The sequence below is a fragment of the Scyliorhinus torazame genome, chromosome 14 (assembly GCF_047496885.1).
Source record: "Scyliorhinus torazame isolate Kashiwa2021f chromosome 14, sScyTor2.1, whole genome shotgun sequence".
NCBI classification, from domain to species: domain Eukaryota; kingdom Metazoa; phylum Chordata; class Chondrichthyes; order Carcharhiniformes; family Scyliorhinidae; genus Scyliorhinus; species Scyliorhinus torazame.
The window spans coordinates 81,767,459-81,793,489 of NC_092720.1; the positions used below are offsets into that span (position 1 = coordinate 81,767,459).

The 26,031-nt window shown below is 48.9% G+C and overlaps 1 protein-coding gene across 6 annotated transcripts in view; it reads right to left on the minus strand.

Annotated features, from left to right (window-relative positions):
• veph1 (ventricular zone expressed PH domain-containing 1) overlaps positions 1-26,031 on the minus strand; it is a 403,802-nt gene that overhangs the window by 117,526 nt on the left and 260,245 nt on the right. For all 6 annotated transcript variants that reach the window (XM_072474424.1, XM_072474420.1, XM_072474419.1 and 3 more), the window contains one exon: positions 18,201-18,595. In XM_072474424.1, coding sequence (XP_072330525.1) covers positions 18,201-18,595 — 395 coding nt within the window. The remainder of the gene's footprint in view (positions 1-18,200; positions 18,596-26,031) is intronic.

The window sequence follows — 26,031 nt, forward strand, 5'->3', positions numbered from 1 at the left end:
AGAATTTACAGTACAGAAGGAGGCCATTCGGCCCATCGAGTCTGCACCGGCTCTTTTTTTGAAAGAGCACCCTACCCAAGCCTACACCTCCACCCTATCCCCATAACCCTGTAACCCCACCCAACATTAAGGACAATTTTGGACACTAAGGGCAATTTAGCATTGCCAATCCACCTAACCCACACATCTTTGGACTGTGGGAGGAAACCGGAGCACCCGGAGGAAACCCACGCACACATGGGGAGAAAGTGCAGACTCCGCACAGACAGTGACCCAAGCCAGGAATCGAACCTGGGACCCTGGAGCTGTGAAGTAATTGTGCTTACCACCATGCTACCGTGCTGCCCTAAGATGATGAAAAGGAATTTCCGCAGGTGGGACATGCTCCCGCTGACACTGGCGGGGAGGGTGCAGACAGTGAAGGTGTCAGTCCTTCTGAGGCTGCCGTTCTTTTTTCAATGTCTGCCGATTTTTGTCCCGAAGGCCTTTTTTAGGAAAATGAATGCGGTAATCTTGGCTTTTGTGTGGTCTGGTAAAATCCCGAGGGTGAAGAAGGCACTCCTGGAACGGGGCCATGGGGAGGGGGGCTTGGCCCTCCTGAGTTTTATTAATTATTACTGGGCGGCCAACATATCGATGGTCAGGAAGTGAGTAGAACATAGAACATAGAAAATACAGCACAGAACAGGCCCTTCGGCCCACGATGTTGTGCCGAACCTTTGTCCTAGATTAATCATAGATTATCATTGAATTTACAGTGCAGAAGGAGGCCATTCGGCCCCCTGAGTCTGCACCGGCTCTTGGAAAGAGCACCCTACCCAAACTCAACACCTCCACCCAACACCAAGGGCAATTTTGGATACTAAGGGCAATTTATCATGGCCAATCCACCTACCCTGCACATCTTTAGACTGTGGGAGGAAACCGGAGCACCCGGAGGAAACCCACGCAGACACGGGGAGGACGTGCAGACTCCGCACATACAGTGACCCAAGCCAGAATCGAACAGGGGACCCTGGAGCTGTGAAGCAATTGTGCTATACACAATGCTGCCGTGCTGCCCTTAAGAACAAATAAATCTACACTATATCATTTTACCGTAATCCATGTACCTATCCAATAGCTGCTTGAAGGTCCCTAATGTTTCTGACTCAACTACTTCCACAGGCAGTGCATTCCATGCCCCCACTACTCTCTGGGTAAAGAACCTACCTCTGATATCCCTCCTATATCTTCCACCTTTCACCTAGTGGGGGAGGGGTCGGTCTGGGAGCAAGTAGAGGCACCATCCTGTAAGGGTATGAGTTTGGAGGCTTTATTGATGGCTCCCCTGCCGTTCTCGCCAGCTCGGTACTCCACAAGCCCAGTGGTAGTGGCAGCCCTGAGGGTGTGGGGACAATGGAGGCAGAACATGGGATTGGAGGGGGCGTCAGTATGGTCACCGATCTGTGACAATCACTGTTTTGTTCCGGGGGTGCTGGATGGGGGCTTTAGGAGGTGGCAGCGGGTAGGGATTGAGAGATTTTGGGATCTCTTCATTCAGGAGGGTTTCCCGAGCCTGGAGGCATTCAAGGAGAAGTTTGAGTTGCCGGGTGGGAATGGGTTTCGGTACCTACGGGTACGGGATTTTGGCTGGAGGCAGGTTCCAAGCTTTCCTCGCCTCCCCCTGAGTGGACTACATGATAAGGTAATGTCAAAAACAGGGGTCGGGGAGGGGAGGGTCTCGGAGATATACAAGGAATTGATGGAGTGGGAAGGGTTCCCTATCGGGGAGGTGAAGAGGAAGTGGGAGGAGGAGTTGGGAGGGGAGGTGGAAGTCGGATTATGGGGAAAGGCCTCGAGGAGTGTCAATTCATCCTCGTCATGTGCCAGGCCTAGTCTGATCCAGTTCAAAGTGGTCCACAGTGCTCATATGACTGTGGCCCGGATGAGTAGGTTTTTTGAGGAAGAGGATAGGTACGGACGCTGTGGGGGAAGCCTGGCGAATCATGTCCATGTTTTGGGCGTGTCCAAAGGTGAGGGGATTCTGGCAGGGATTTGCGGACGTCATGTCAGAAATTCTGGAAGGGAGGGTGACTCCGAGTCCAGACAGATTTTGCTGGGATGGAGAGACTCGGAGCCTCCAAAGTCAGGAGTGTGGGTCAGCGACATGGCAGGGTTTCTCAGGATGGAAAAGATAAAGTTCGCCTTGAGAGGCTCAATGCAGGGGTTCGCCCGGAGGTGGCAGCCATTCATCGACTTCTTCAAGGAAAATTGAACGTCAGCAGCAGGGGCGGGAGGCGGAGGGGGGTGGAAAATGGGAGGCATGGTAGTGTAAGACTTGGACAGGGAACTTCGTATACGGGCAATTAGGAAATAGGGCGGGGGTAGTAGGGGATGTTATTTTTATGTTTTTTGCATGTGCTGGCCCGTTCGATTGTTTAAGAAATACTAGTGTTAAAACTGTGAAAATTACAAATGCTTCAATAAAATATTTCTCTAAAAGAAAAAAAAGTCCTGACCCCAGTCAAATCCCTCCCCCTCCCCCATAAACCTGAAAAAAAGCATTTCCGACACACGACTCCATCCCCTTTCCCCCACCAAATAATTAAGCTGGGCTCAGTGAACCTTTTGAAAGCAGGTCCAACAAGCCACAGCAGCCCCCCCCCCCCCCCCCCCCCCCCACGCCGCCGCGCCCCCCCCCACACACACCACTCCCGTTCACTAGCAAAGGTAACCCTCCCACACAGGATGTATGCTCAAAGAACAAAAAAAAACACACTCCCATAAATACTGTAAGGGTGGTCCAGCCAGGTAACAGCATCCAAAGGCCAACACCCTCATAGTACTTAAGCTCCCCACTGAGGGCCATATATTCCCCATACTGTTATCCTGACCACTACCCCCTCTTCAATCCCAGACATACACCAGATTTTCCCACCTCGAGTCCCGATTCACTTTGACCCATTGCAGAACCTGCTCCTTCTCCTGGAATCTGTGGAATCCAATAATCTCCGCCCATGGTGGCTCTGTCGCCCGAGGCTTCCGCAGGAGTACTCGGTGGGTCCAATCGAACTCTGGAGGGAACAGTCTCTCATGTACCCCTCCAAAAGCTTGATGAACATCTGAGAGAAGTACTCAGTTGGCTTAAGATCCACAGCCCCCTATGTCAACCCCACGATTCTGAGGTTCTGTCTCCTCGACCTGTTCTCCAAGTCATTCACCTTTGCCCTCGAGAATCTTGTTTCTCTCCCCCACCAGCAACATCTCCGCTTCCAACGAGGTGATTCGATCACCATGCCGATCAAGGCTGCCTCCATACCCATCAGCGCCGTTCCATGCTCCTCTCCGCCTCCAAAGTTTTTTCCAACTTCTCCCGAATCGGGCCAAGTACTGCCTCAATTGACCGCTTAAGGGTTTGCATCATCACCCTGCCCCTCAAAAATATTTCGCAAACTGCTTTACGAACTCCTTCCCCATCAGCCCAGTCAGCGTTTCCACTGAGTTAGGAGCAGCCGCACCCAAGGCCAAGTCCACTGCCTTCCCTCTTGCTGAGCTTCTTACTAGCTCTGTCGAAGGATTACCCTCCTGCAATCTTCTGACCACCAACCTTCTTCATTAATTTCAACATATTTTTGCTGACAAATTCTTTATCCCATACGATGGACTGGTTTGATGACCCAAATCCCTGGGAACCGGGTTAAAAAGTCCAAATGATAAAGACCATGATGGGAACCACCTTATGTGCAACCATCTCCTACCTGTCGCCATCATCAGTCCCCACTATGCTTCCTAAAATTGAAGGAAACTGTTTTTTGACTAAAGATCCACGTTTGAAATGTACAATTATTTCTCCCTTCAATGCCCTGTTTTCCCACATTCCAAATTAGATATCAAATTCCCTTTTTTTTGTTGCTTTTACAGCATATTTTAAATAAGATGTATATTGGCAAACTGTTTTGAAAACATTTCTCTCAATTTATCTTTTTATTCTAAGAATGTATTCTTTGCCCAATTAACCCTCATCAAATTTGTGATTTAAAACTAATTTGTAAAGTTCATTTCTCTGGGCAAGCACAGAAATATAGCTCCTGAAATGTGAACGCATTTTTTAACATATGATTTTTAAAAAATGTGGTGGGAATCCAGTAACACAAATCTGCTCAAATAAGTTTTTAAGTTGAATGAATGCATGTATTGTAACTTTTTGAATGTTTAGTAATGATGCCTTGCTGATCCAAGTTTAGGAGCCAATATTAATAATTTTCCCTTGAGTGAGTCCATATTTGAGTATAGAGTCAATGCTTCCCAAAAGTCAATAGAAGGTTCTATGAAAAAAAGGAATTGTGTTGATTTCACATTTCTGCTGTTAGAATATGATCCAAAATGGGCTTGAGGGGCACATTTTTTGAGAAGGGTATTTTTTTATTTGATGGTACTTTACTGGAAACAATGTAGAATGCAGCCCAGCTCCATACCAGTCTGTATACTGGTTTAGCACAGTGGGCCAAACAGCTGGCTTGCAATGCAGAACAAGGCCAGCAGTGCGGTTCCAATACCAGTAGGAGGTGACGGTCGTTGTGTACATAGTGGGCACTGCCTGAGGCTACCATGTAACTGTTTAGATGTCGGGCATGGCTGTGTACCACTGCCTATTGGCTATGGCCATGAGCGGTCCAGATCCTGACCTTTTGTCCAGAAATTAGAGGGCCGAGTATGTGGGAATTTCGATCATAGTGTGTTTTGCTTCTTAAACAGCATAGCATGAGGGTGTCATTCACATTGTTTTCGGGTTTGGGCTGTAACAGAGTCTAAGCAAAAGGAACTGTAGTCCTGGTGCATCTGGAAAAGAGTGGTTGTGCTGACAAGGGCAGGCTCTGTTGTGGTAGATTGTGCAGGCTGAGGAGTGCAGCATGGTAATCTGTGCGATCTCATGCACATTTCTCGAGAAGATGTTTAGCTGAACATATTGCCCATTCCGCCAGGCCATTGGACTGAGGTATGGAGGGTGCAGGTGATGGGATCAATGTCCCATGTGTGTGCAAACTTTTGAAATTCACTAGAGATGAATTGGTGAGTGTTGTCTGTCATTAGTCTTGGAGACTTGCCATGTGTGGCAAAGTGGTTCTTCAGTTTTATGATTACGGTGTTACTCGTCACATTTGGCAGGTAGTCGAGTCAAAGCAACTAGAATACGAGTCGACTGTGACCAAGGGGGCGATTTTCCGGCCCTGTTACACCCCGGTACAAATCCCATTATGGCCAGAAATACCCGCGAGAGGGCCATAACAGGATTTGCGATAGAGAGGTCTCAGAATGAGATTCCCCCCCCCCCCCCCCCCTGTAATCAGGTTCACGCCTATGAGGGTGTGAACCTAATTACCATACATTTTAATATATTTTAAATATTCAAAATCGGCTTAATGCCAGATGTTCCCACCCACTGGCATGTAATGCCGATGGGAATCACTACTGGTCTCCAAAAATAGAGACCAAACGTGATGCCCATGCCGGAGGCTCGGAGGCCAGTGTAGCCCCCGGGCGCTGCCAGGGGACAAGACGGAAGGGTGCAGTGTGAGGATCAGGAAGATCCATTGGGAGGGCCCCGATGCCAGCGATCCTTGCTGGGGGTGCAGGTTGATGCCAACGATACCTGGGGGCGGGTTGACGGTGGCGCTCAGATCTCTGTGGAGACAGACTTGCGAATGTCTTTAGACCCGCTCCCCACAATGAGAGTGCAAAACACGCTCCTCTTCTAAAAAGTGGCAAAGTGTGGGAAGATCTTGGCCGGCAACCTGCCTGTGCCTCTGGGAGAAACACGCGAGTTTTTAGTCACAACCTGACACTTTGCCATTTTTCTGAGAGAATTCCACCCCAAATGTTGTTTACCATTCAAAGATGTCAGCTGCTGTGAATATTTATGTGAGGTCCAGGACTTCAAATAAGTGCAGCGGTTCTTTTGTTAGATGTGGCTTAAGTGCACTACACCCTGCAAACCTGGCGACGTCCTCTCCATGTTGGCAAACATGTGGGGCCAGTATAGTGATTCTTTGGCCTTGTATCTGGTTGTTGCCAAGCACTGCTGCCGCACAGCACCAGAGACCGGGTTCAATTCTGGCCTTGGGTGACTGTCTGAGTGGAGTTTGCACATTCTCCATGTGTCTGCATGGGTTTCCTCCGAGGGCTGTGGTTTTGTCCCAAAGTCCAAACATACGCAGGTTAGGTGGATTGGCCATGCTAAATTGCCCTTTAGTGTCCAAAGATGTGTAGGTGATGTGGGGTTACAGGGATAGGGCAGGGAATTGGGCCTAGGGGGGTTGCTGTTTTGGTGGTTCGGTGCAGACTCGATGGGTCAAATGGCCTCCTTCTGTACTGTAGGGATTCTATGTTCAGGGTGTCCCTGGTGAAGTTGTTGGGTGTAACACCTCTGAAGTGAAGTAGGGATGGCAGATCATTGGCCACGCAGTATCAGTCCATCCTGTACGATTGGTTCATCTTAGATGGTGGAAATATGCGGAACCTGTGATGAAGCTCTCTTTTTTTTCTTTTTAAAAAATAAATTTAGCGGACCCAATTATTTTTTTTCCAATTAAGGGGCATTTTAGCTTGGCCAATCCACCTAACCTGCACATCTTTGGGTTGTGGGGGTGAAACCCACGCAGACATGGGGAGAATGTGCAAACTCCACACGGACAGTGACCCAGGGCCGGGATTCGAACCCGGGTCCTCAGCGCCGCAGTCCCAGTGCTATCCACTGCGCCACATGCCGCCCTTTGATGAAGCTCTCTTGAGGCATCTGGCCAGCCCCTCAGATGATGTTGTGCATGTTATGTCTGCCTGTAAGGAATCTTTGCGTTCCTGGATTCGAAGAGAAGACAACCGGCGGAATTCTCCGGTATCGGCGCGGTGTCCGCCGACCAGCGCCAAAAACGGCGCAAATCAGTCCGGCATCACGCCGCCCCAAAGGTGCGGAATCCTCCGCCCCTTGACCGGCCGAGCCCTCACCTTGAGGGGCTAGGCCCGAGCCGGACTGACTTCCGCCCCGCCAGCTGGCAGGAAAGGCCTTTGGTGCCCCGCCAGCTGGTGCGGAAATGACATTGCGGGCGGCGCATGCGCGGGAGCGTCAGCAGCCGCTCACGGCATCCCCGCGCATGTGCAGTGGAGGGGGTCTCTTCCGTCTCCGCCATAGTGGAGACCGTGGCGAAGGCGGAAGGAAAAGACTGCCCCCACGGCACAGGCCTGCGCGCAGATCGGTGGGCCCCGATTGTGGGCCTGGCCACCGTGGGGGCACCCCCCGGGGCCAGATCGCCCCGCGCTCCCCCCAAGACCCCGGAGCCCACCCGCGTCGCCTTGTCCCGCCGGTAAGAGAGGTGGTTTAATCCACGCCGGCGGGACAGACATTCTAGCAGTGGGACTTCGGCCCATCCGGGCCAGAGAATCGCGGGGGGAGGGGGCCCGCCAACCTGCGCGGCACGATTCCCGCCCCCGCCGAATCTCTGGTGCCGGAGAATTCAACAACTGGCGGGGGCGGGATTCACGCCAGCCCCCGGCGCTTCTCCGACCCAGCGGGGGGTGGGAGAATCTCGCCCAACATCTCTATTGACATGATGTCTGGGTCTTCCTCATGATCTGTCTGGTCTGTAGTGAGTAAGAAGGCTCTGGAGAGGTCATCAGCCAAGTACAGATCATTTACCACGTTTATAAATAATGTTGAGATTGTAGCATTATGGTTTTAGCATCATGCGCTGCAGACATTCAGACGCAGTGCGAAGAGGGTTCTTTAAGATAGTTAGGAATGGCTGATGATCAGATTTGACAGTTGTAGGATGACCATATATGAAGTCATTACATTTTTGACAGGTGAAGACTTCCTTTTAAATTTCCGTTCAGGGTCCTTGACGCAAAGGGATACAGACTACACCAAGCCTATGCTGGGATGCATCTGCTGACATAAATACGGGTGCTTGGAAATCAAAGCATTGTCGCACCAGTGGGACTGCGAATGTCTGCTTCAGTCTGTTGAAGACCGCTGTATGGTGTTATTCCCAGCACCATTCGACATCCTGGTGGAAGAATTGACAAAGGTGTCTAGTGGCCTCACTACAGCACAGGTTTAGTGACCTCACTTAAAAAGGTAATTTGTCATATCAAGGAAGAGCTGTAAAGTTGCTTATCCAAGGGGATGGCCATTTGTCGTATAGCCATTATCTTGTCTGGATCTGGCCTCACGCCATCGGCTGTGGGTAAATGACCCACGTAAGGAACCTGGCTGATGCTGAACCTATATTTTGCAGGGTTAGACTTCAGCTGCTTGGTCCTGATACTATCGAAGATGAGATAAAGATGTGCATCATGGTCTTGCAAACCAGGATGTCATCGATGATGATTTCACAGGGTTGGCAAAGAGTTGGTCCATGGGCCGTTGAAGACCTCCCTGCCAGTGGAGATCCCTTAGGGCATGCGAGGAAAACAATATGTCCCTACCTGAGACATGAATGTGGTAAGTTTCAGGGATTCTTCATCGAGCGGGATCTTCCAGAACCCACATTTTGCATCCAGGATGGTGTGTCTGCTATTGCCTGTTCCAGGGTGATGATGTCTGGGCAGTGCCTTGTTCAAGTGCACTGGGTCACTGCATATCCTGACTGTGCCAACTTTCTTTGCTAGAGCTACCACTGCTGAAATCCATTCTCTGATCTATAGGAATTATGACACCTAATGTTGTTATCTGACGTAGCTCATTGACTACTTTCTACTTCATGGCATTGTTACTCTTCTCGGAGAACAAAATGTTGGTGGTTCTGAGTCATCTAGTCTCTTGTGGTATATTAATGGATGCACACCAATGACGTAATGGTTGAGAAGGCCTTTCCTGTATAATTTCTGGGGCCTGGTGTTGCAAAGCATGTACCTCTGCACCAAGTTGGATTAGCCGCAGTGTAATGCTACCCCGAAGACCTGGCAGTGGCCTTACGGTCTGGTCAACTATGTGAAACTTTAAACCGTCTTGTGTGTAGTGGAGAGTAGCTACGCCTTCGGTGTGGATGGTTTGTCCGCCATAAATCGCGAGGTCCACTTCTGTAGTGGGGTCCAGTGCTGCATATGGGTCTAGTTCCCATAGCGTTTGGCTGGGCAATATGTTACACTTTGCTGCTGTGTCAATCCTAACCTTCAGTCTTGCATTGCTGCAAATCATGTTCAGGGTGGTTAAAAACTCTCACTTTTCTTGGATCTTTCGCAATAGGGTGTTGTTTGAGGCTCAGTGGTTACGCTGCTTTCGCTTAGCTCCAGCTCGTTCACCTTAATGACACTCCTAACCTTGGAGAAGTGATTGGCTGCAATGCTGGAGGCAAAGGAAGGCTGCTGTGTTTTCGATCTGCGGCATTTTGCGAAATGATTCCACTTTCCACATTTACTGTCGCATTTACCATATGCAAAATGTGCTGTTTTGTTCAAAGGATGATGGCCACTGCAGTTGGGCAGGACATGCTCTGTACAGTGAAAACTTCTGTTTCCAGTCTAAAATCTCTGCTGCTTTTTTCGGATTGTTTGTTGAACATGCAGATGCTAATGTATGTTCATAGTGTTAAATCTTTCTCTCGCAGCAGCTGCTTAAAGACTACTTCACTGTGGACTATTCAATTCTGACTAACTCATCAGCAAGGTTGCCAAATGCACACTTCTTTGTTAAGATTTTCAAGGTGGCCCTATAAGATTGTATTGATTCATCTGCCCTCTGATTTGTTGAACTAAATGAGTGCGTGTTGAGTATTAATATCTTTACTGGAAGGCAAATGTTTTCAAACTTTTGGAGAATTATTTTGGGGTCCTCTTTCACCTCCTCCATTTGGAAAATAAACAATTCAAATTTCGTGATGGCCTCAGGGCCCGCTAGGTTTAATAAGGTGTAAGCTTGTGCCTTTTTTGATTTGTTAGATAATGTTATATTACGATATTATACTATATATATTGCTCTTTTTGTCTAGCCGAGTCGTTGAAATATAGACATAGTCTTCTAGTGATGATAAAGTAATTTAATGAGTAATATAAAATAATCTCGTGAGTTCTTTACTTAATACTGAACTAGTAAACAAACAAATAACTGTAGATTAAACTATTAAATAAGATAATGCTACATACTGATATCTATTAACTTCTTCTCTCTAGCTGTCTCCCTTCTGTACTCTCTGCACTCCAGACACACTCTCCTCTCGGAAAGAGCAGGAAGACCTTTATATAGGTCTTGATTGAGTGGCCATCTAGTGTTCAATTGCCTGTACTTGCTTAACATATTCTCATCATGTATTACTACAAACAGAGGTCACTACAGATAATGCAACACTGCAGTAAATACGGCAACTCTTCTAAAATTTTGCTCAACTGTCCGCAGAGTTTTCACCGAACATGAGCGGATCGATGCGGCAAAGTCCTTGTGCCATTCTGCCAACTGTAGACAACATGCAGAAATGCTGGAACTCCAAAAACTGACAACAGTGGTTAGCACAATTGCTTCGCAGCTTCAGGGTCCCAGGTTCGATTCCCAGCTTGTTTCACTGTCTGTGTGGAGTCTGCACACGTTCTCCCCGTGTCTGCGTGGGTTTCCTCCGGGTGCTCCGGTTTCCTCCCACAGTCCAAAGATGTGCAGGTTAGGTGGATTGGCCATGATAAATTGCCCTTAGTGTCCAAAATTGCCCTTGGTGTTGGGTGGGGGTTGCAGAGTTTACTTTGTGGTCATTGGAGCCGGAGGTTGAGGCTCTTCCAATTGTTGGATGCTCTGGTGTTTACCTTCCCTTGGAGGCGTCATGAGTGGTTGGCTGGTTTGACTAATGAGGGCTTTCCTGCACTAGTAACGAAATTGCACAAACCTACTCTTCAAAGTTCAGAGCTGAAGTTCCAGTCAGGACGCTGTGTCCATAAGACCATAAGACATAGGAGCGGAAGTAAGGCCATTCGGCCCATCGAGTCCACTCCACCATTCAATCATGGCTGATTTCAACTCCATTTACCCGCTCTCTCTCCATAGCCCTTAATTCCTTGAGAAATCAAGAATTTATCAACTTCTGTCTTAAAGACACTCAACGTCCCGGCCTCCACCGCCCTCTGTGGCAATGAATTCCACAGACCCACCACTCTCTGGCTGAAGAAATTTCTCCTCATCTCTGTTCTAAAGTGACTCCCTTTTATTCTAAGGCTGTGCCCCCGGGTCCTAGTCTCCCCAGCTAATGGAAACAACTTCCCTACATCCACCCTATCTAAGCCATTCATTATCTTGTAAGTTTCTATTAGATCTCCCCTCAACCTCCTAAACTCCAATGAATATAATCCCAGGATCCTTGTTTGAGTTATCAGGAACTTGCAATTCTGTATAATTTAAGACATCTGTCTTGATTGTCTTGACATCTGCTGTTTTGAGGAGATTCAGACGTAGAATATGGTCAAAAATGGGTACATGGAATTAAGGCACTGGGCAGTCATGTTCTCACCGAATGATGAAACAGATTTCAGGGGGTAAATGTCTTCTTCTTTTTCCCATGTTCCATTCAAGCTCATGAAGAGCTCAAACTGTATCGCTTCAAGGCAAACATTTAGTTGTTCTTGGCAACAATCTGTTCCCACAACACAAAACCCAATTGCAATAGATGTCAAAGGTCATATGGTGCTTGTTTTGATGTGATACATAGTTCCCGAAGCACAAGAAGTTTATTTGACATTTGCAGTTAATCAAACTTAAACAGAGTCCAGGCATATATCATTCACAGCCAAATGATCACAAAGTTCTGATCAGGGACTAACCGCAATGCTCTAATGTAAACCTTAGGATATTGGAAAATGGAAGGACAACTGACAATACAGGTACTAATAAAAAACCCAGAATTGTTTGAAAATGTTAACATCATTTTCCCTCTCTTAGACTACATCCCCCCCCCCCAATTGCTACATATTTTCTGATTGAAAGAATGGACTGATGATTGAGCAGCTAGAAGACCTTGTAGACAAATTCCTAATTTTTTTGTCTAATTGTTTGACGAGAGGTTTCAGCAGCGCCGTTCCCGTCGGCCAGAATGGCAGGAAATTGCGCCAGAGTCTGTGCTTGAACCTCATTAATTATGCACAGGTGAGTTTGTCTGTGAATGACCTGTTGGGTCAGGAGCTAATTTGCCCACCTGCCGTCAGCTGATGGATTTGAAGGCCTAGGTTCCACAATTAAAAAGTGCAACACACTCATACCACTCTGTCCAGCCCACCTGTCGTCAGGAGATGATGAAAGATGTCATCCAGCCAGAAGCAAAAGGCTACCAGCCTCAAGAAAAAGGCAACACCCTGCTTCACCACCAGGCCCTCACTCCATGATCCTTGGAGTCCAGGTGCAGAGGCATCTACCCCAGGGATAGCTCCAAGAATCACTCTAATAATATGACTCTGGCCTGGGCGGCTGTTGTCCAGGAGGTCAGAGCATTTGACGACCATGCCCAGAGTGACACGCAGTACAGGAAAAGGATGAATGATCTTATCTGCTCCATCAGGGTAAGTCATCTCTCAACTCTCTCCAGCATTAAACTTTCATCATGGCATAATTGACTCAGTTACTCTCTTCACGTATCTCACACATCCATTAGCAGGGGACACATATCAACATTCATTCTCTCATGGAGACTTTCACATCACCACCATACCATCTATCATGTTGCTCCCACTCTATCCCTAGCCCTTCTGGGAGGGCGCACCACACAGAGGGGACATGCATCTCACCCAACCTCTGCTCCACCCGCTCTGATCACATGCTCGCAAACATGAGCAACCCCTGACCGAGTGAGGGATGGCAGAGATCGTCACCTTCACTGGATTCGAGGAGGCTGCAAACAAGCTTGCTGGGTTAGGACAGAGATCGCTCTTGTGGGGTAGGAGATATTGATTGGCCTCTCCCAGCAAACTAGTACGGATCACAGGCTCCATCACTTCATCAAATCTTGACAATCACAGTGAGTCACATGTATTCTGAAATAGCTTGAGCTCATTCATTAAAACTCTTTCATTCTTCTGGGAACCAGCAGATCGGGGCCATTCAGGCAGCTCAGCAGCAGTACAAGCCCCCAAAGCACATCTAAGGATGAGGGAGCTCATGAACCATTACAGCGCTCACCCGTACTCTCACCAGTGCAGAGTCACACACCTCGGTGAGGTGTAGTACTAGATTATGTGCGGAAAATTAGAGTTCTTAATATTTTTGCAATGTAATCATCATATTGTCATTTGCTGGGTAATAAGCTTGTGTGTTTTGGGTATGGGTGTGATTAGTCTGATTACTTGGAAGATAGCTAAGATTTCAAAGGTCAAAGCACCAATAAAGAAGGTTTGAAGGCAAGCCATTGAAATGGTGATTAACGGGGACAAGGAAGAAGCTGGATAAGGAATTTATATTAGGCAGGTAAGAGAAGTGATTTCAAAGTTGATTGTTGGATTTCAAAGGCAACATATACAATTGGGAGACTGTAAATGCGTGAGGCAAAATAGTAAGTTTACTTTGGAAATATAGTAGCCATAAAGTAATAAAAAAAGGTTGATTAACTCTGGGAAGAGGAACTTCAAAAGACTATAGAAAGGATGGAGCAGAAGATCAAAGGAAAAAAGATATATTTAAAGTGAGACTGAAGGCTATTGTGGGTGGCTGTGAGATATTGACCAAGACAGTGAGAGGTGAAGCCGGACTTGTGCACACCATTTTGCTGCCACCCTCAGAGAGGAAAGCCGGTGTGAGATTTCCCCTTGAGCACAACGGCCTTTTGTGGTAATTTTACTGGACATTTATAGACTGAAAATCCTAAAAGGACTATTGTCATCAAAAGGGGGGTTTAGCTCTGAGTTTATTTCATCCAATATCTTTCAGAAAATGTTATCTTTAAATGGTATATATATTTTTAATTTTAATATTTGAAATTACCACATGTAGTCTGAAATTTTCTTAACTTGACTTGAGCTAACTCTTCAGATTGTACAAATTTAAAACCATTGTTTGGAAGCTTGTCCCAAGTTTCCCTTTTGGATTTGGGCAGCCTGGTACTTACCAGCTGCAGTGTCACAGCAATGAGACTCTTCCTAGAGAGCACTTCACTGACACGTCGCCACAGCCACAGCAGTCAGAGGCTGGGTCAGCCCAGGTCTCCAGCACGCTAAAGGGCTGCTGGAGAGCAGTCATTCATTCAGGCCCAGTCAGATGATGGGCCTCTGGAAGTGGCTGCCAGCTCACTAGCGGAACACAACAGCAGATGGCAGAACATAAGGCTGAGGTTCGAGAGCCACTCATCAAACTAGAGTGAACAATGGAGGAGTCAGTCTGGTATCGTGGCTCTGATATGCAAGGGCCTAGAGGTCGCCATGGAGACCTTGGTCTGGCAGGTTTTGTCAGATTTATGCTCGGCCATGCATTCCATGGACACATACCCTGGTGGGTATCATCAGGATTTAGGTGACAGGTGGACGAGGCATCTTGACTTCCCCTCCAGGTGCTCCATCTCCTGCAGGAATCCGGCTGGGACCTTATGGCATTCATGGGAGGATGAGCTTCAGTTTGACACGCTGGGGCTTTTTTTCCTAAGGGTATGCAGCCACTCACAGTCCCCTTTGCCTGTGACGGTCTCCATTCCAGCCGCTCAGGCGGGCAAGGTGCTTCTGCTCTTGAGCAGGAGATCCTCGTCAATCGGGGGCCTTCCAGTGCTGGGACCACCAGAGGACATCTGCCCAGGTCATCACAGGTATCAGGATGTAGTAGTCTCCTCCTCGACTGCAGATGTTATGATTGCACCCAGTGGTAATGATAGGGTTCGGAAAGTTTCAAAATGTTGCTGTAACTCCTGGTTCACGGGTGGGCTATCACTGTAATTCAATGGCACATTTTTGAAATCATGAGATGGATATGTGAATGTTTTGGTCAACTGAAGGCCTTGTAAATTTGTACTTTGTGATCCTCTTATCCCGAGGGTTTGATATTCTCCCACTCCGTGATAATGCCCCATGAGATGAACATTCGTGTGATGTCAACCTCAGTGCAAATTGTGTCAGGAGCCTTGGGTGTTGTCAAGGAGATGTGTTTAACTCTTCATTAGGAGTGTATGATGGAGGTTTATAACCCTCATACCACAAAGGACAGGAATGGTTGAGGGCAGCTCATCAGTAATAAAATTCTAGCGACATCTGGGTCTCCACAGTGTTAGTGACCGAACACAAGACATGCACTTTTGAATGAGATCCCTAGGCTGGTCCACATCTCAGTCACGGCAGTGTTTGAAACATTAGATGGTGTCAAAATCATCAAGCCTCATCTCGCATCACTGCCCATAGAATCCATAGAATCTCTCTGCACTGACTCTCTGAAAGAGCCTCCAACCTAGGTCCTATCCCTGAAACCCCACCCAACCTACACATCTTTGGATACTAAGGGGCAATTTTACCATGGCCACCTAACCTGCACATCTCTGGACTGTGGGAAGAAACCAGAGCACCCGGAGGAAACCCAAGCAAACATGGGGAGACTGTACAAACTCCACACAGACAGTCATCCAAGGCGGGAATTGAACCTGGGTCCCTGGTGCTGTGAAGCAGCAGTGCTAACCACTGTGCCACCCTTCAGTCCTTCCTAAATGGACTAAGTTCACAGAGTGAGCTCATTAGCAGGGCAGTTCTCACCAAGGTTAAGATTATAACCTATCAAGCCGTGATGCCAGAGTGCACAAATGTGAATGCAGGACTCGTTCTCTCAGCGATTGCTTGTCCATGCCCTGGGATGACAGGGAGCGGCTTTGAGGGCTAAGGGAGATGTGTCCATATGGCCTGATGTAACTTTACTCTTCCTGGAACCTGTCAGCTATTAAAGTATCGCGGGCACATCTCCCACTTATTCCTTCCTCTATGGCTTAAGCACACTCATATTATCGCTCAGCAGCCCCATGGGCTTTCTGGACATCCGCATTTTCATCTCCCAATGGGCTCTCATCCTCCTCCAGTTCACCCTCATTGCACAGTCAGATTATGAAGGGCACAGCAATCTGCGATCATGAAGAAAACACTCTCTGCAGTATATTGCAGAGAGTCACCCGAGTGGCCGAAGTATCTAATTGCATCTTCAGAAGTCCAATAGTGTTCTTGATAAGAAAGCGTTTGGAACTCTGAGCACATTGTACCTCTCCTCAGCACAATTGAGTACGCGACGCACCAGAGTCATCAGCTAGTGTTTCAGTGGGTACCCCTTATCCTCCAGCAAATATCCCTGCAGGCATCCTGCTCCCTCGAAAACCCCAGGCACCTGGGAGTGACCAAGGATGTAGGAGTCACGGCAACTCCCAGGGTACTGTGCATACATGTGCTGGATGTGCTTGCGATGGTCACACACCAGTTCCACATTGATGGAATGGTAGCCCTTGCAGTTAATAAACATTAGGGGCTGCTGCCAGGGAGCCTGTATAGCCACATGTGTGCAGGCTATTACACCCTGCACTCTTGGGAAGCTTGAGACTTCAAAGTGGAACACCGGTACTTCAGGATCAAGTTTGACGCTCCTTCCCTCACTGCCTGTGTCTCTGAATTACCTGCAGCTCTCACAATGTGCAGGTCGAACTACCTCCCGATATTTTCCATCCTCCCCCAATAATACTGGATTCCATTGTTGTGGTGGTGGAAATCCCCACACCTTGCTCTTCCCTCTGCCTTCCGTTGTTTGTCATCTTCTTCCAACTTCTTGCCCTTCCCCTCTTGCGTTTGCACAGCCCTCCTTCCCCACTGCCCCACTTTTCTCATCAGGTCCATCCTCACCTCTCATCCCAACCTTGGCCGAACTTAGTGTTGTCCACACAAACAACGTGCCAGGCACCTAGAGCAGCACCCTGCAGTCCACAACCCTGGGCGCAGCACCGCTTAGAGTCAATCCAAGTGGAGTGTCCATGGCCCCCTCAGCACCATGCTGTCCGTACAGATGTTGGCATGGAGCCAGAGGGCACAAACTGGTCTGCAAAAGCAGGGTGGCATTCAGCGCAACAGGAGCGGTGCAGCGCTCTGTCAGGAAGGCTATGTGTGTTGCACTCACCTCAAAGTTTCAGCTGATCGGAGGTCTGCCTTGTGCAGTCCACTCCTGTTCCAGCAGGTTTGCGGCAGACGTGATTTCCTGCTGGCGTGATGCAAGATTGGAAGGTACCTGGAGATTCTGGCGAGTAGCTGTTTCCATGAGCATTCATGACATGCAAATGGCATTCATACCACCAGGCAGTGTGATAACCAACTGTCTATTAACCCATCATAGGTAAATTACAACCCATTTTTATACCGGCGGATCTCTGATTCTCCAATTCTACCGCCAACAAACTAGCTGCAGGGGGGCCTGACAAAATCAGGAACTTACTTGTACAGAATAATAGAACAAAAGCTTGTATTCTATCACTACAATGGGCAGAATGTCAATGTTTGAAAACAAACTATGTGGCAGGTTTGGGAATTAAAATCTATTTTTTATAACAAGCATTACTTTTAAAAAGAAATATTAAAACTTGCTCCCTTTAAACTAGTGATTCTATTGTTAGTATTGTTAAAAATTAAATTGGTTATAATAAGGATTCCATCATAAACAGTTGACGTTTTGACTTTGAACCAACAGATTGACATTGAGCACGAACCCAGTGCCACCATGATAAGAGGAACACCAATTAATGTCCCCTCTGAGGGAAAGACAGAGGGGAGAATAGAAAACAAGTGGCAATTGTTGTTTCCTTGTTTGAAACACATTAAGCGATCATCTTAGCTTGTCCCCTTATAAAGAAACAAATTACATTTATATAGTACTTTTCGTGTCCTTAAATAATCCCAAAGTGCTTTACTGTCACTTAGTGTTGAAATTCCATGGATAGCAATGAGATGCATGTCCGGTTAATCTGTTTTACTGGTGTTTGTTTTGTTGAATAAATGTTAGCCAAGATACTGACAGAAATCATTAGATGTTTTTCATGTAGTACCACGGCTACTTTTAGTCCATTGCAGAGGCTAACCGGACAAGTCTCAGTGATGAACAATTAACCCAAGGATCATAATCCTAGGGCTGATGGTCATTTTTAAGGGATAAGGTGAGGGATTGGGCCTAGGTAGGGCGATCTTTCTAATGGTCGGTGAGGACTCGATGGGCCAAATGGCCTCCTTCTGCACTGTAGGGATTCTAGGACTCTATGATTATCTCATTGGCTTACCTTCAATGATACACTGATCTGGGATGGGGATCCTCTTCACCATTTCTGAAAAAAATGCCTTCACTTCATCAATACTTGCTTTCAAATGCAGATAGAGTGGATCCTGTGCTTCCGTGTTACATGCCAGACTCTCTGTACTACTTTCCTGAGTGTTACCATTGATGATGATATCACTGGAATGTCTTGATTCCTTTGGAGTAATATCAAAGTGAGAACGAGAAAGCAACTGATGTTTATGTTCATCCAGTTCTTGTGTCGAAGGCTGTTTAACACTCCCTTCACTGAGTGATCGGTCTGAAAACGTGATGTCTGTTGTCATGTCTCCATTCTCTCCTTCATCATTTGCAGAGCTTATTGACTTTATATACATTGCATGAAGAGCAAGACTTTTTGACCTGCCATTTTGAAGAGATTAAAGAAAGCATTTACCTTAACATGAACATTTTACACATGAAAAAGACATCAAAATATGAAAGGCACAGAATTTCTGGATAAAGAGTTACAGATTTCTCAATAAAACTAACAGCAATGACAACATAATCTGTGGTCCTGTGAAAACCATGGCCCTTTTGGTACATTCCTGCTGTAACTTGAGAGTATTTTGGGAAGTGCTGTAGAGGCTGACTTGGATATCTGTAAAGATGCACTTTCACAGACTGTGTAAATAAACACAAAAAGGATATATTAATAAGATTTGTTCAGCAGTGATGCACGATCAATTACACTCAAGACAAAGTGATTTCATAACTGAAGGCTTTAATCGACTAGAACTTGTTCCCCAGCAGCTTCGGTACAGAAAGTGAAGGCTGCTGGGACAGCACCGGTTCTTATACTCCTCTTGTCAGGGCGGAGCTACGTATCAACAGCCAATGATAAACTCCTAGGTTTAACCAATGGTCATCAACCTCTTAGGTACCGCAATACCTGATAATACCACAAGAAGCTCCATGGCTGTATCTAGCTCCCTACTTGTCTCTTGCCAAAGAGGGCTCCACCTCCTGAGGTGATTACCCATTCTGAGTCCCAATTGGTCACCCAAGCCAGGTGACCCTCTTCTGCTGTGTTGTCCTTAAAGGGACAATCACCACATCCCTCCCCCTTTATGTCCTTTATACAATCGTTACTCAGTCCTAGATTCAAACTAAACATTATATACATGAGTTGGGCAATTATAAATTGGGCCTTTTGAGGGTATTTTGTTTCTCGTGGAGCTGCATAATTCTGTACTGTGAGATGCTTCCGCAGGACCAAAATTACCAGGAACTGCAAATAACGGGTACTTTTTCTGGCACAGGCAGTTCATTACTACCTGCTTCCAAAGAGACATCAGTTATGTCTATAGCAGGTAGATCAGGTACTTCAGTGCTTAAGAGTTCAAAACATTTCTTGATGGCAACATTGACTGCTGGAGCGTCTTTCTACTCCTCAAGTGGTCCACGTGTTTACGAACAATCTGTCCCTCCATGTCTACTTAGTACACCAGGAGTCCTGTCTGAGAGACAATAATTCCAAGGATCTAACTTGATCCACTACCGAAGTTTCATATTATGTACTTAGTATGGGTAGGGGCTGTTTAGCACAGGGCTAAATCGCTGGCTTTGAAAGCAGACCAAGGCAGGCCAGCAGCACGGTTCAATTCCCGTAACAGCCTCCCCGAACAGGCGCCGGAATGTGGCGACTAGGGGCTTTTCACAGTAACTTCATTGAAGACTACTTGTGACAATAAGCGATTTTCATTTCATTTCATTTCTTACCGTTGCGGTGGTGATGGTTCAGTTATAATATCTTGAGACTTGTGTGTTTAAACATAAACCATTTTATTGGTAGGCTTTAAATATGATGTTACATGGAGCTGTTCCATGCAGGCTTGCTGCTTTCCAAGTTCTGTCCTAGACTGTTCTCTGACCATGAGACTACATACATTACTCTCTGGACAGTGCCACTCTCAAGTCGCACATTAACCCTTGCTCTGCCGAGTACCAAGTATGCAGGCACATATCATCACAATGCAACAAAGTCTCGGTCTGTCACGTGTGGAGAAATGGTCGTGGTACTCTGTTTCTGCTACTTAGGTCAGGTGATAACATTTCTTCTCTTTCTAGCATTTAATTTCAGCCCCTTTTTCATCGACCATTTTACCATATTGGTTCTCGTGCCTTTCCATTAGCGTGACAATTTCATCAATCTTCTTCTGGCATGCAGTTTCTTTCCCTGTCCGAATTGCTGATTCTCCTGTCAATTTCAATTCTCTTACCTCTTCTGTTAATTTCACATTGCCAAGCTTCCCGTCTTCAAGCTCTAATTCTCCCGATTCAACTCTTCGCTGGACTTGTTCACATTTTCTAGTTGTTTTTGTCTGGAGTTCAGCTTGCTGTTTCTCAATCCTCTTAACTTAATTTTGTCAATTTTTGCACCTTTTTAAAAACTTTGCTCTTCATCTTGTTGTTTTGATGCATTCTCTATAGCTCTAATTCCTTTATTCTGATTCTTCTTTATGTTCAATAGCTCACAGTTTCTTTTGAGGTCTTTGATTTCTGCATTTCTTCCAAGGATGGATACATTTCACAAATGGAACCTCAATTTCCACTTGGCTTCACTGTTGGTCAGGCCTGACTCTGACAAAGTGTTGGCTTGTTTCCATTCTGCATCTCTCGTTGCCTTTCATGAAGGGTTTTTTGTTTCCCTCTTTCTGGTTTTTTTTTAATGTCCTTCTTCTGGAGTCTATCATTGCCCTCTTTCTGGGGTATTTTATTGTCCTCCTTGTGGGGACTTTCATTGCCCTCCCTCTAGAGTCTTTCAATGCTCTCCTTCTGGGGTCGTTCATTGCCCTCTTTCTGGGGCCCTTCATTGCCCTCACTCTGGGGTCTTTCATTGTCCTCTCTCTGGGGTCTTCTATTGTCCCCTGGAGGAGTTTGTTGACTTCTCTTTGAGGTCTTCTTTACCTCCTCTGAGGTCTTCCGTTGGCTCTTCATTGAAGTCTTCACTACCTCCTCTGAGGTCTTTATTGCCTCCCCTGAGATCTTCCATTTCCTTGAGGTCTTCCTTGTTTATGGACCCTTTATGAGAGTTGCCCTCAAGACTTCTGGGTGCGGCTATGCAGAGCTAGGTCACATATTCGGTAGCTCCCGCTTGGAATGGACCTTTGGGCTCTTTTACAGGGCCCCCACGGCATTTGTTTGACATTTCCCGGTGTGGGAAGAAGACTGTAACATTCCCCTGACAGTGTCCCCCAGGAATGTTATGTCTTTTGGTTACCAGACCCGGCAGAAACAGTAAAAGATTTGGCTTGAGCTGCAAGAATAGACAAAAGCCTCTTCCAGCATGCAGGCGGGGGAAGGGCAAGCTTAAAGCTGCAATCTGACTTGAGGGCCTCTATCAAAGGTGAATTCTAGCAGCAGAGGGAACAACTGTGAAGAGATCTACAAAGGCCATTGGAGAAGCGGGGACGAGGCCATGGAGGAGTAGGTCGCGCATTCGGCAGCTCCCGTCTGGAACTTACTCTCAGACCTTTTTCAGGAGTTTTCACAGACTTTTTGGGGCAGATTGGTGAAGCGAACACTGCCAAAAGGATTCCCTCTCGAGACTTCCGGTTGCGGCTATGCGGAGCTAAGTCGCACATTCGGCGGCTCCCGCAAAAATGGACTTTTGGGCTCTTTTCAGGGCCCCCAAGGGCACCTTTTCGACGTTTCCCGGTGTGGGAAGGAGTTAATAAAAGCTCCCCGTCAGTATATGGTTTTAACTAGGAGCGGGGCGACAAAAAAGGTGGTGGTGGAACAGAAGAAGGGAGGGAAGGAGGACAAAATGGCAGCGGGCGGAGACCAGGCAGCGTGGAGGCAGTGGGCGGAGGAGCAACAGGAGGGTATCCAGCGCTGCCTCAGAGAGATTAAAACGGACCTGCTAGAGCCGATGAAGGCTTCTATTGATAAGCTGCTGGAGACCCAGACGGCCCAGGGGGTGGCGATCCGAGAGGCTCGACAAAAGATCTCCGACAATGAGGACGAGATCTTAGGCCTGGCGGTAAAGGTGGAGGCGCACGAGGCGCTCCACAAGAAATGGCAGGAGCGGTTCGAGGAGATGGAGAATTGGTCAAGGCGGAAGAATCTGCGGATTCTGGGCCTCCCGGAGGGGCTGGAGGGGCTGGACGTGGGGGCCTATGTGGTCACCATGTTGAACTCGCTGATGGGAGCGGGGTCCTTCCAGTGGCCCCTGGAGCTGGAAGGGGCCCATAGAGTGTTGACAAGGAGGGCCAAGGCTAACGGGCCTCCGCGGGCGGTGCTGGTGCGGTTCCATTGCTTCGGCGATCGGGAGTGTGCGCTCAGGTGGGCCAAGAAGGAGAGGAGCAGCAGGTGGGAGAACGCGGAGGTTCGGATATATCAGGACTGGAGTGCGGAGGTGGCGAAGAGGAGGGCCGGGTACAATCGAGCGAAGGCGGTGCTGCACAGGAAGGGGGTGAAGTTTGGCATGTTGCAGCCGGCGCGACTGTGGGTTACCTACAAGGACCGGCACCATTATTTTGAGTCTCCGGAGGAGGCGTGGGCCTTTGTTCAGGCCGAAAAGCTGGACACAGACTGAGGGTCGGAATGGGCAATTGGGGACTGCGGTGGATATGTTATGCCTATTTTTGGTTCGCCTTTGCATTGTTTTGGGTTTCTTTTTCTCTGTGTTTTTCTCTTTCGGGTTGGGGAGGGTGGATGGGGCGGGTTGGGCACTTTTTTGGTTGGTGGCAGGGCCTGGTAGGTGGAGAGCGCGGGCCTTTTTCCCGCGCCGAAGACTGGGGGGCGGGGCCGGGGCGGGGAAGCGAGGATTGTTTCCCCCGCTTAGAACGGAGGGGGAGGGGGAGAGCCTGTCGATGGGGAGCGAGAGAGGAGGGTGTGCCACACAATGGGAGGAGTCGAAGGGGAGGCGGGAGTGGCCGGGGTCAGCAGGAGTTAGCTGACTTGCGGAAGTGCAATGGGGGGAGTAAACCAGCTAGGATGGGTCCTAGCCGGGGGTGGTGGGGGTGGGGGGGGTGGGTGGGGAGGAATCGAGTTGCTGCTGCTAAGGTCAAGGAGGAGCTGGAGCGAGTGGGGGGGGGTCGAGACGGGGGTATGCCGGTGTGGGGAACGGGCCGGATGTGGGGTGTGGGCGCGTGGCTGGCCGAGGAGGGGTCATGGCTAGTCGGCGGGGGAGGGGGGCGGGTAGCCCCCTGATCCGGCTGATAACCTGGAATGTAAGGGGACTGAATGGGCCGGTTAAGCGGGCCCGCGTGTTCGCGCACCTGAAGGGGCTAAAGGCGGATGTGGTTATGCTCCAGGAGACACACCTGAAGGTGGCAGACCAGGTAAGTCTGAGGAAAGGGTGCGTAGGTCAGGTGTTTCACTCGGGGCTGGATGCCAAAAATCGAGGGGTGGCGATCTTGCTGGGAAAGAAGGTGTCATTCGAGGCGTCGAGCATTGCGGCAGATAATGGCGGTAGGTACACAATGGTAAGTGGTAAGTTGCAGGGAGAGAGGGTGGTACTGGTCAATGTGTATGCTCTGAACTGGGACGATGCGGGTTTTATGCGGTGTATGTTGGGTCGGATCCCAGACTTGGAAGTGGGGGGCCTGATAATGGGGGGAGACTTTAACACGGTGTTGGATCCGGCACTGGATTGCTCCAGGTCCAGGACTGGTAGGAAGCCGGCGGCGGCTAGAGTGTTGAGGGGATTTATGGACCAAATGGGAGGGGTGGACCCTTGGAGATTTGCAAGGCCGGGGGCTAGGGAATTTTCATTCTTCTCACATGTCCATAAGGTTTATTCTCGAATCGACTTTTTCATTTTGAGTAGGGTGCTGATAGCGAGAGTAGAGGATACCGAGTATTCGGCAATAGCCATTTCGGACCACGCCCCGCATTGGGTGGACTTGGAGATGGGGGAGGAGAGGGACTATCGCCCGATCCGAGCCCCCACGGGAGGAGGGAGGGATGGGCCGTTTCCTGGACCAATTGAGGTTTCCAAAGGTGGAAGAGGGACTGGTGGCGGGACTGGGAGCCCCGATTGGGCTGGAGGAGCTGATCAAAGGGATAGGAAGCATGCAGGCTGGGAAGGCACCGGGGCCGGACGGTTTCCCGATCGACTTCGATAAAAAATATATGGACCTGTTGGGCCCGCTGTTAGTTAGGACCTTCAATGAGGCAAGGGAGGGGGGGGGGGGCTTTACCCCCGACGATGTCCCGGGCACTGATCTCCTTGATCCTGAAGCAGGACAAGGATCCCCTGCAATGTGGGTCTTACAGACCGATTTGCTTGCTAAATGTAGATGCCAAGGTGCTGGCAAAGGTCTTAGCCACTAGGATTGAGGATTGTGTGCCGCAGATCATCCATGAAGACCAGATGGGGTTTGTGAAGGGGAGACAGTTGAACGGGAATGTGCGGAGGCTTTTGAACGTTATCATGATGCCGGCGAGGGAGGGGGAGGCGGAGATAGTGGTGGCGATGGACGCTGAGAAAGCCTTCGATAGGGTAGAGTGGGGGTACCTGTGGGAGGTGCTGAAGAGGTTCGGGTTTGGGGAGGGGTTTGTCAGGTGGGTTAGGCTGTTGTATGAGGTCCCGATGGCGAGTGTGGCCACAAATAGGAGGAGGTCCGAGTACTTTCGGTTGCACCGAGGGACGAGACAGGGGTGTCCCCTGTCCCCCCTGCTCTTCGCACTGGCGATTGAACCCCTGGCTAGGGCACTGAGAGAGTCGAGGAACTGGAGGGGGTTGGTGCGGGGTGGGGAGGAGCATAGGGTGTCGCTTTATGCGAACGACCTGCTGCTGTATGTGGCGGACCCGGTGGGAGGAATGCCAGAGGTAATGAGGATCCCAAGGGAATTCGGGGACTTTTCGGGGTACAAGCTCAATATGGGGAAGAGCGAGCTGTTCGTAGTTCAGCTAGATTACCAGGAGAGGGGGATTGGTGAGCTCCCACTAAAAAGGGCGGAGAGGAGCTTCAGATATTTGGGGGTCCAGGTGGCCAGGAGCTGGGGGGCCCTGCATAGGCTTAACTTTACAAGGCTGGTGGAGCAAATGGATGAGGAGTTCAAGAGGTGGGACGTGTTGCCGCTGTCCTTGGCGGGTAGGGTGCAGTCAATCAAAATGATGGTGCTCCCAAGGTTTTTGTTCCTGTTCCAGTGCCTCCTCGTGTTTATCCCGAAGGCTTTTTTCAGGCGGGTTAACAGGAGTATAATGGGGTTTGTGTGGGCGCAAGGGACTCCGAGGGTGAGAACGGTGTTCCTGGAGCGGAGCAGAGATAGGGGGGGGCTGGCGCTGCCCAACCTCTGTGGGTACTACTGGGCCGCCAATGCGACGATGGTGCGCAAGTGGGTGATGGAGGGTGAGGGGGCTGCATGGAAGAGGCTGGAGACGGCGTCCTGTGTGGTACGAGTCTGGGGGCGCTGGCAACGGCGCCGCTGCCGCTCCCTCCAAGGAGGTATACCACGAGCCCGGTGGTGGTGGCGGCCCTCAAAATTTGGGGGCAGTGGAGGCGGCATAGGGGGGAAGTTGGGGCCTCGGCGTGGACCCTATTACGGGGGAACCACCGGTTCACCCCAGGAAGGACAGGTGGAGGGTTTTCGGGGTGGCACAGGGCAGGGATACGAAAGTTGGGGGACCTGTTTGTGGACGGGAAGTTCGCGAGCTTGGGTGAGCTGGAGGAGAAGTACGGGCTCCCCCCCCGGGGAACACCTTCAGGTGCTTACAGGTAAGGGCGTTTGCCAGACGGCAGGTGGTGGAATTCCCGCGGCTACTGCCACACACAGTACAGGACAGGGTGCTCTCGGGGGGGTGGGTGGGAGTGGGGTAGATCTCGGAAACTTACCAGGTGATGCAG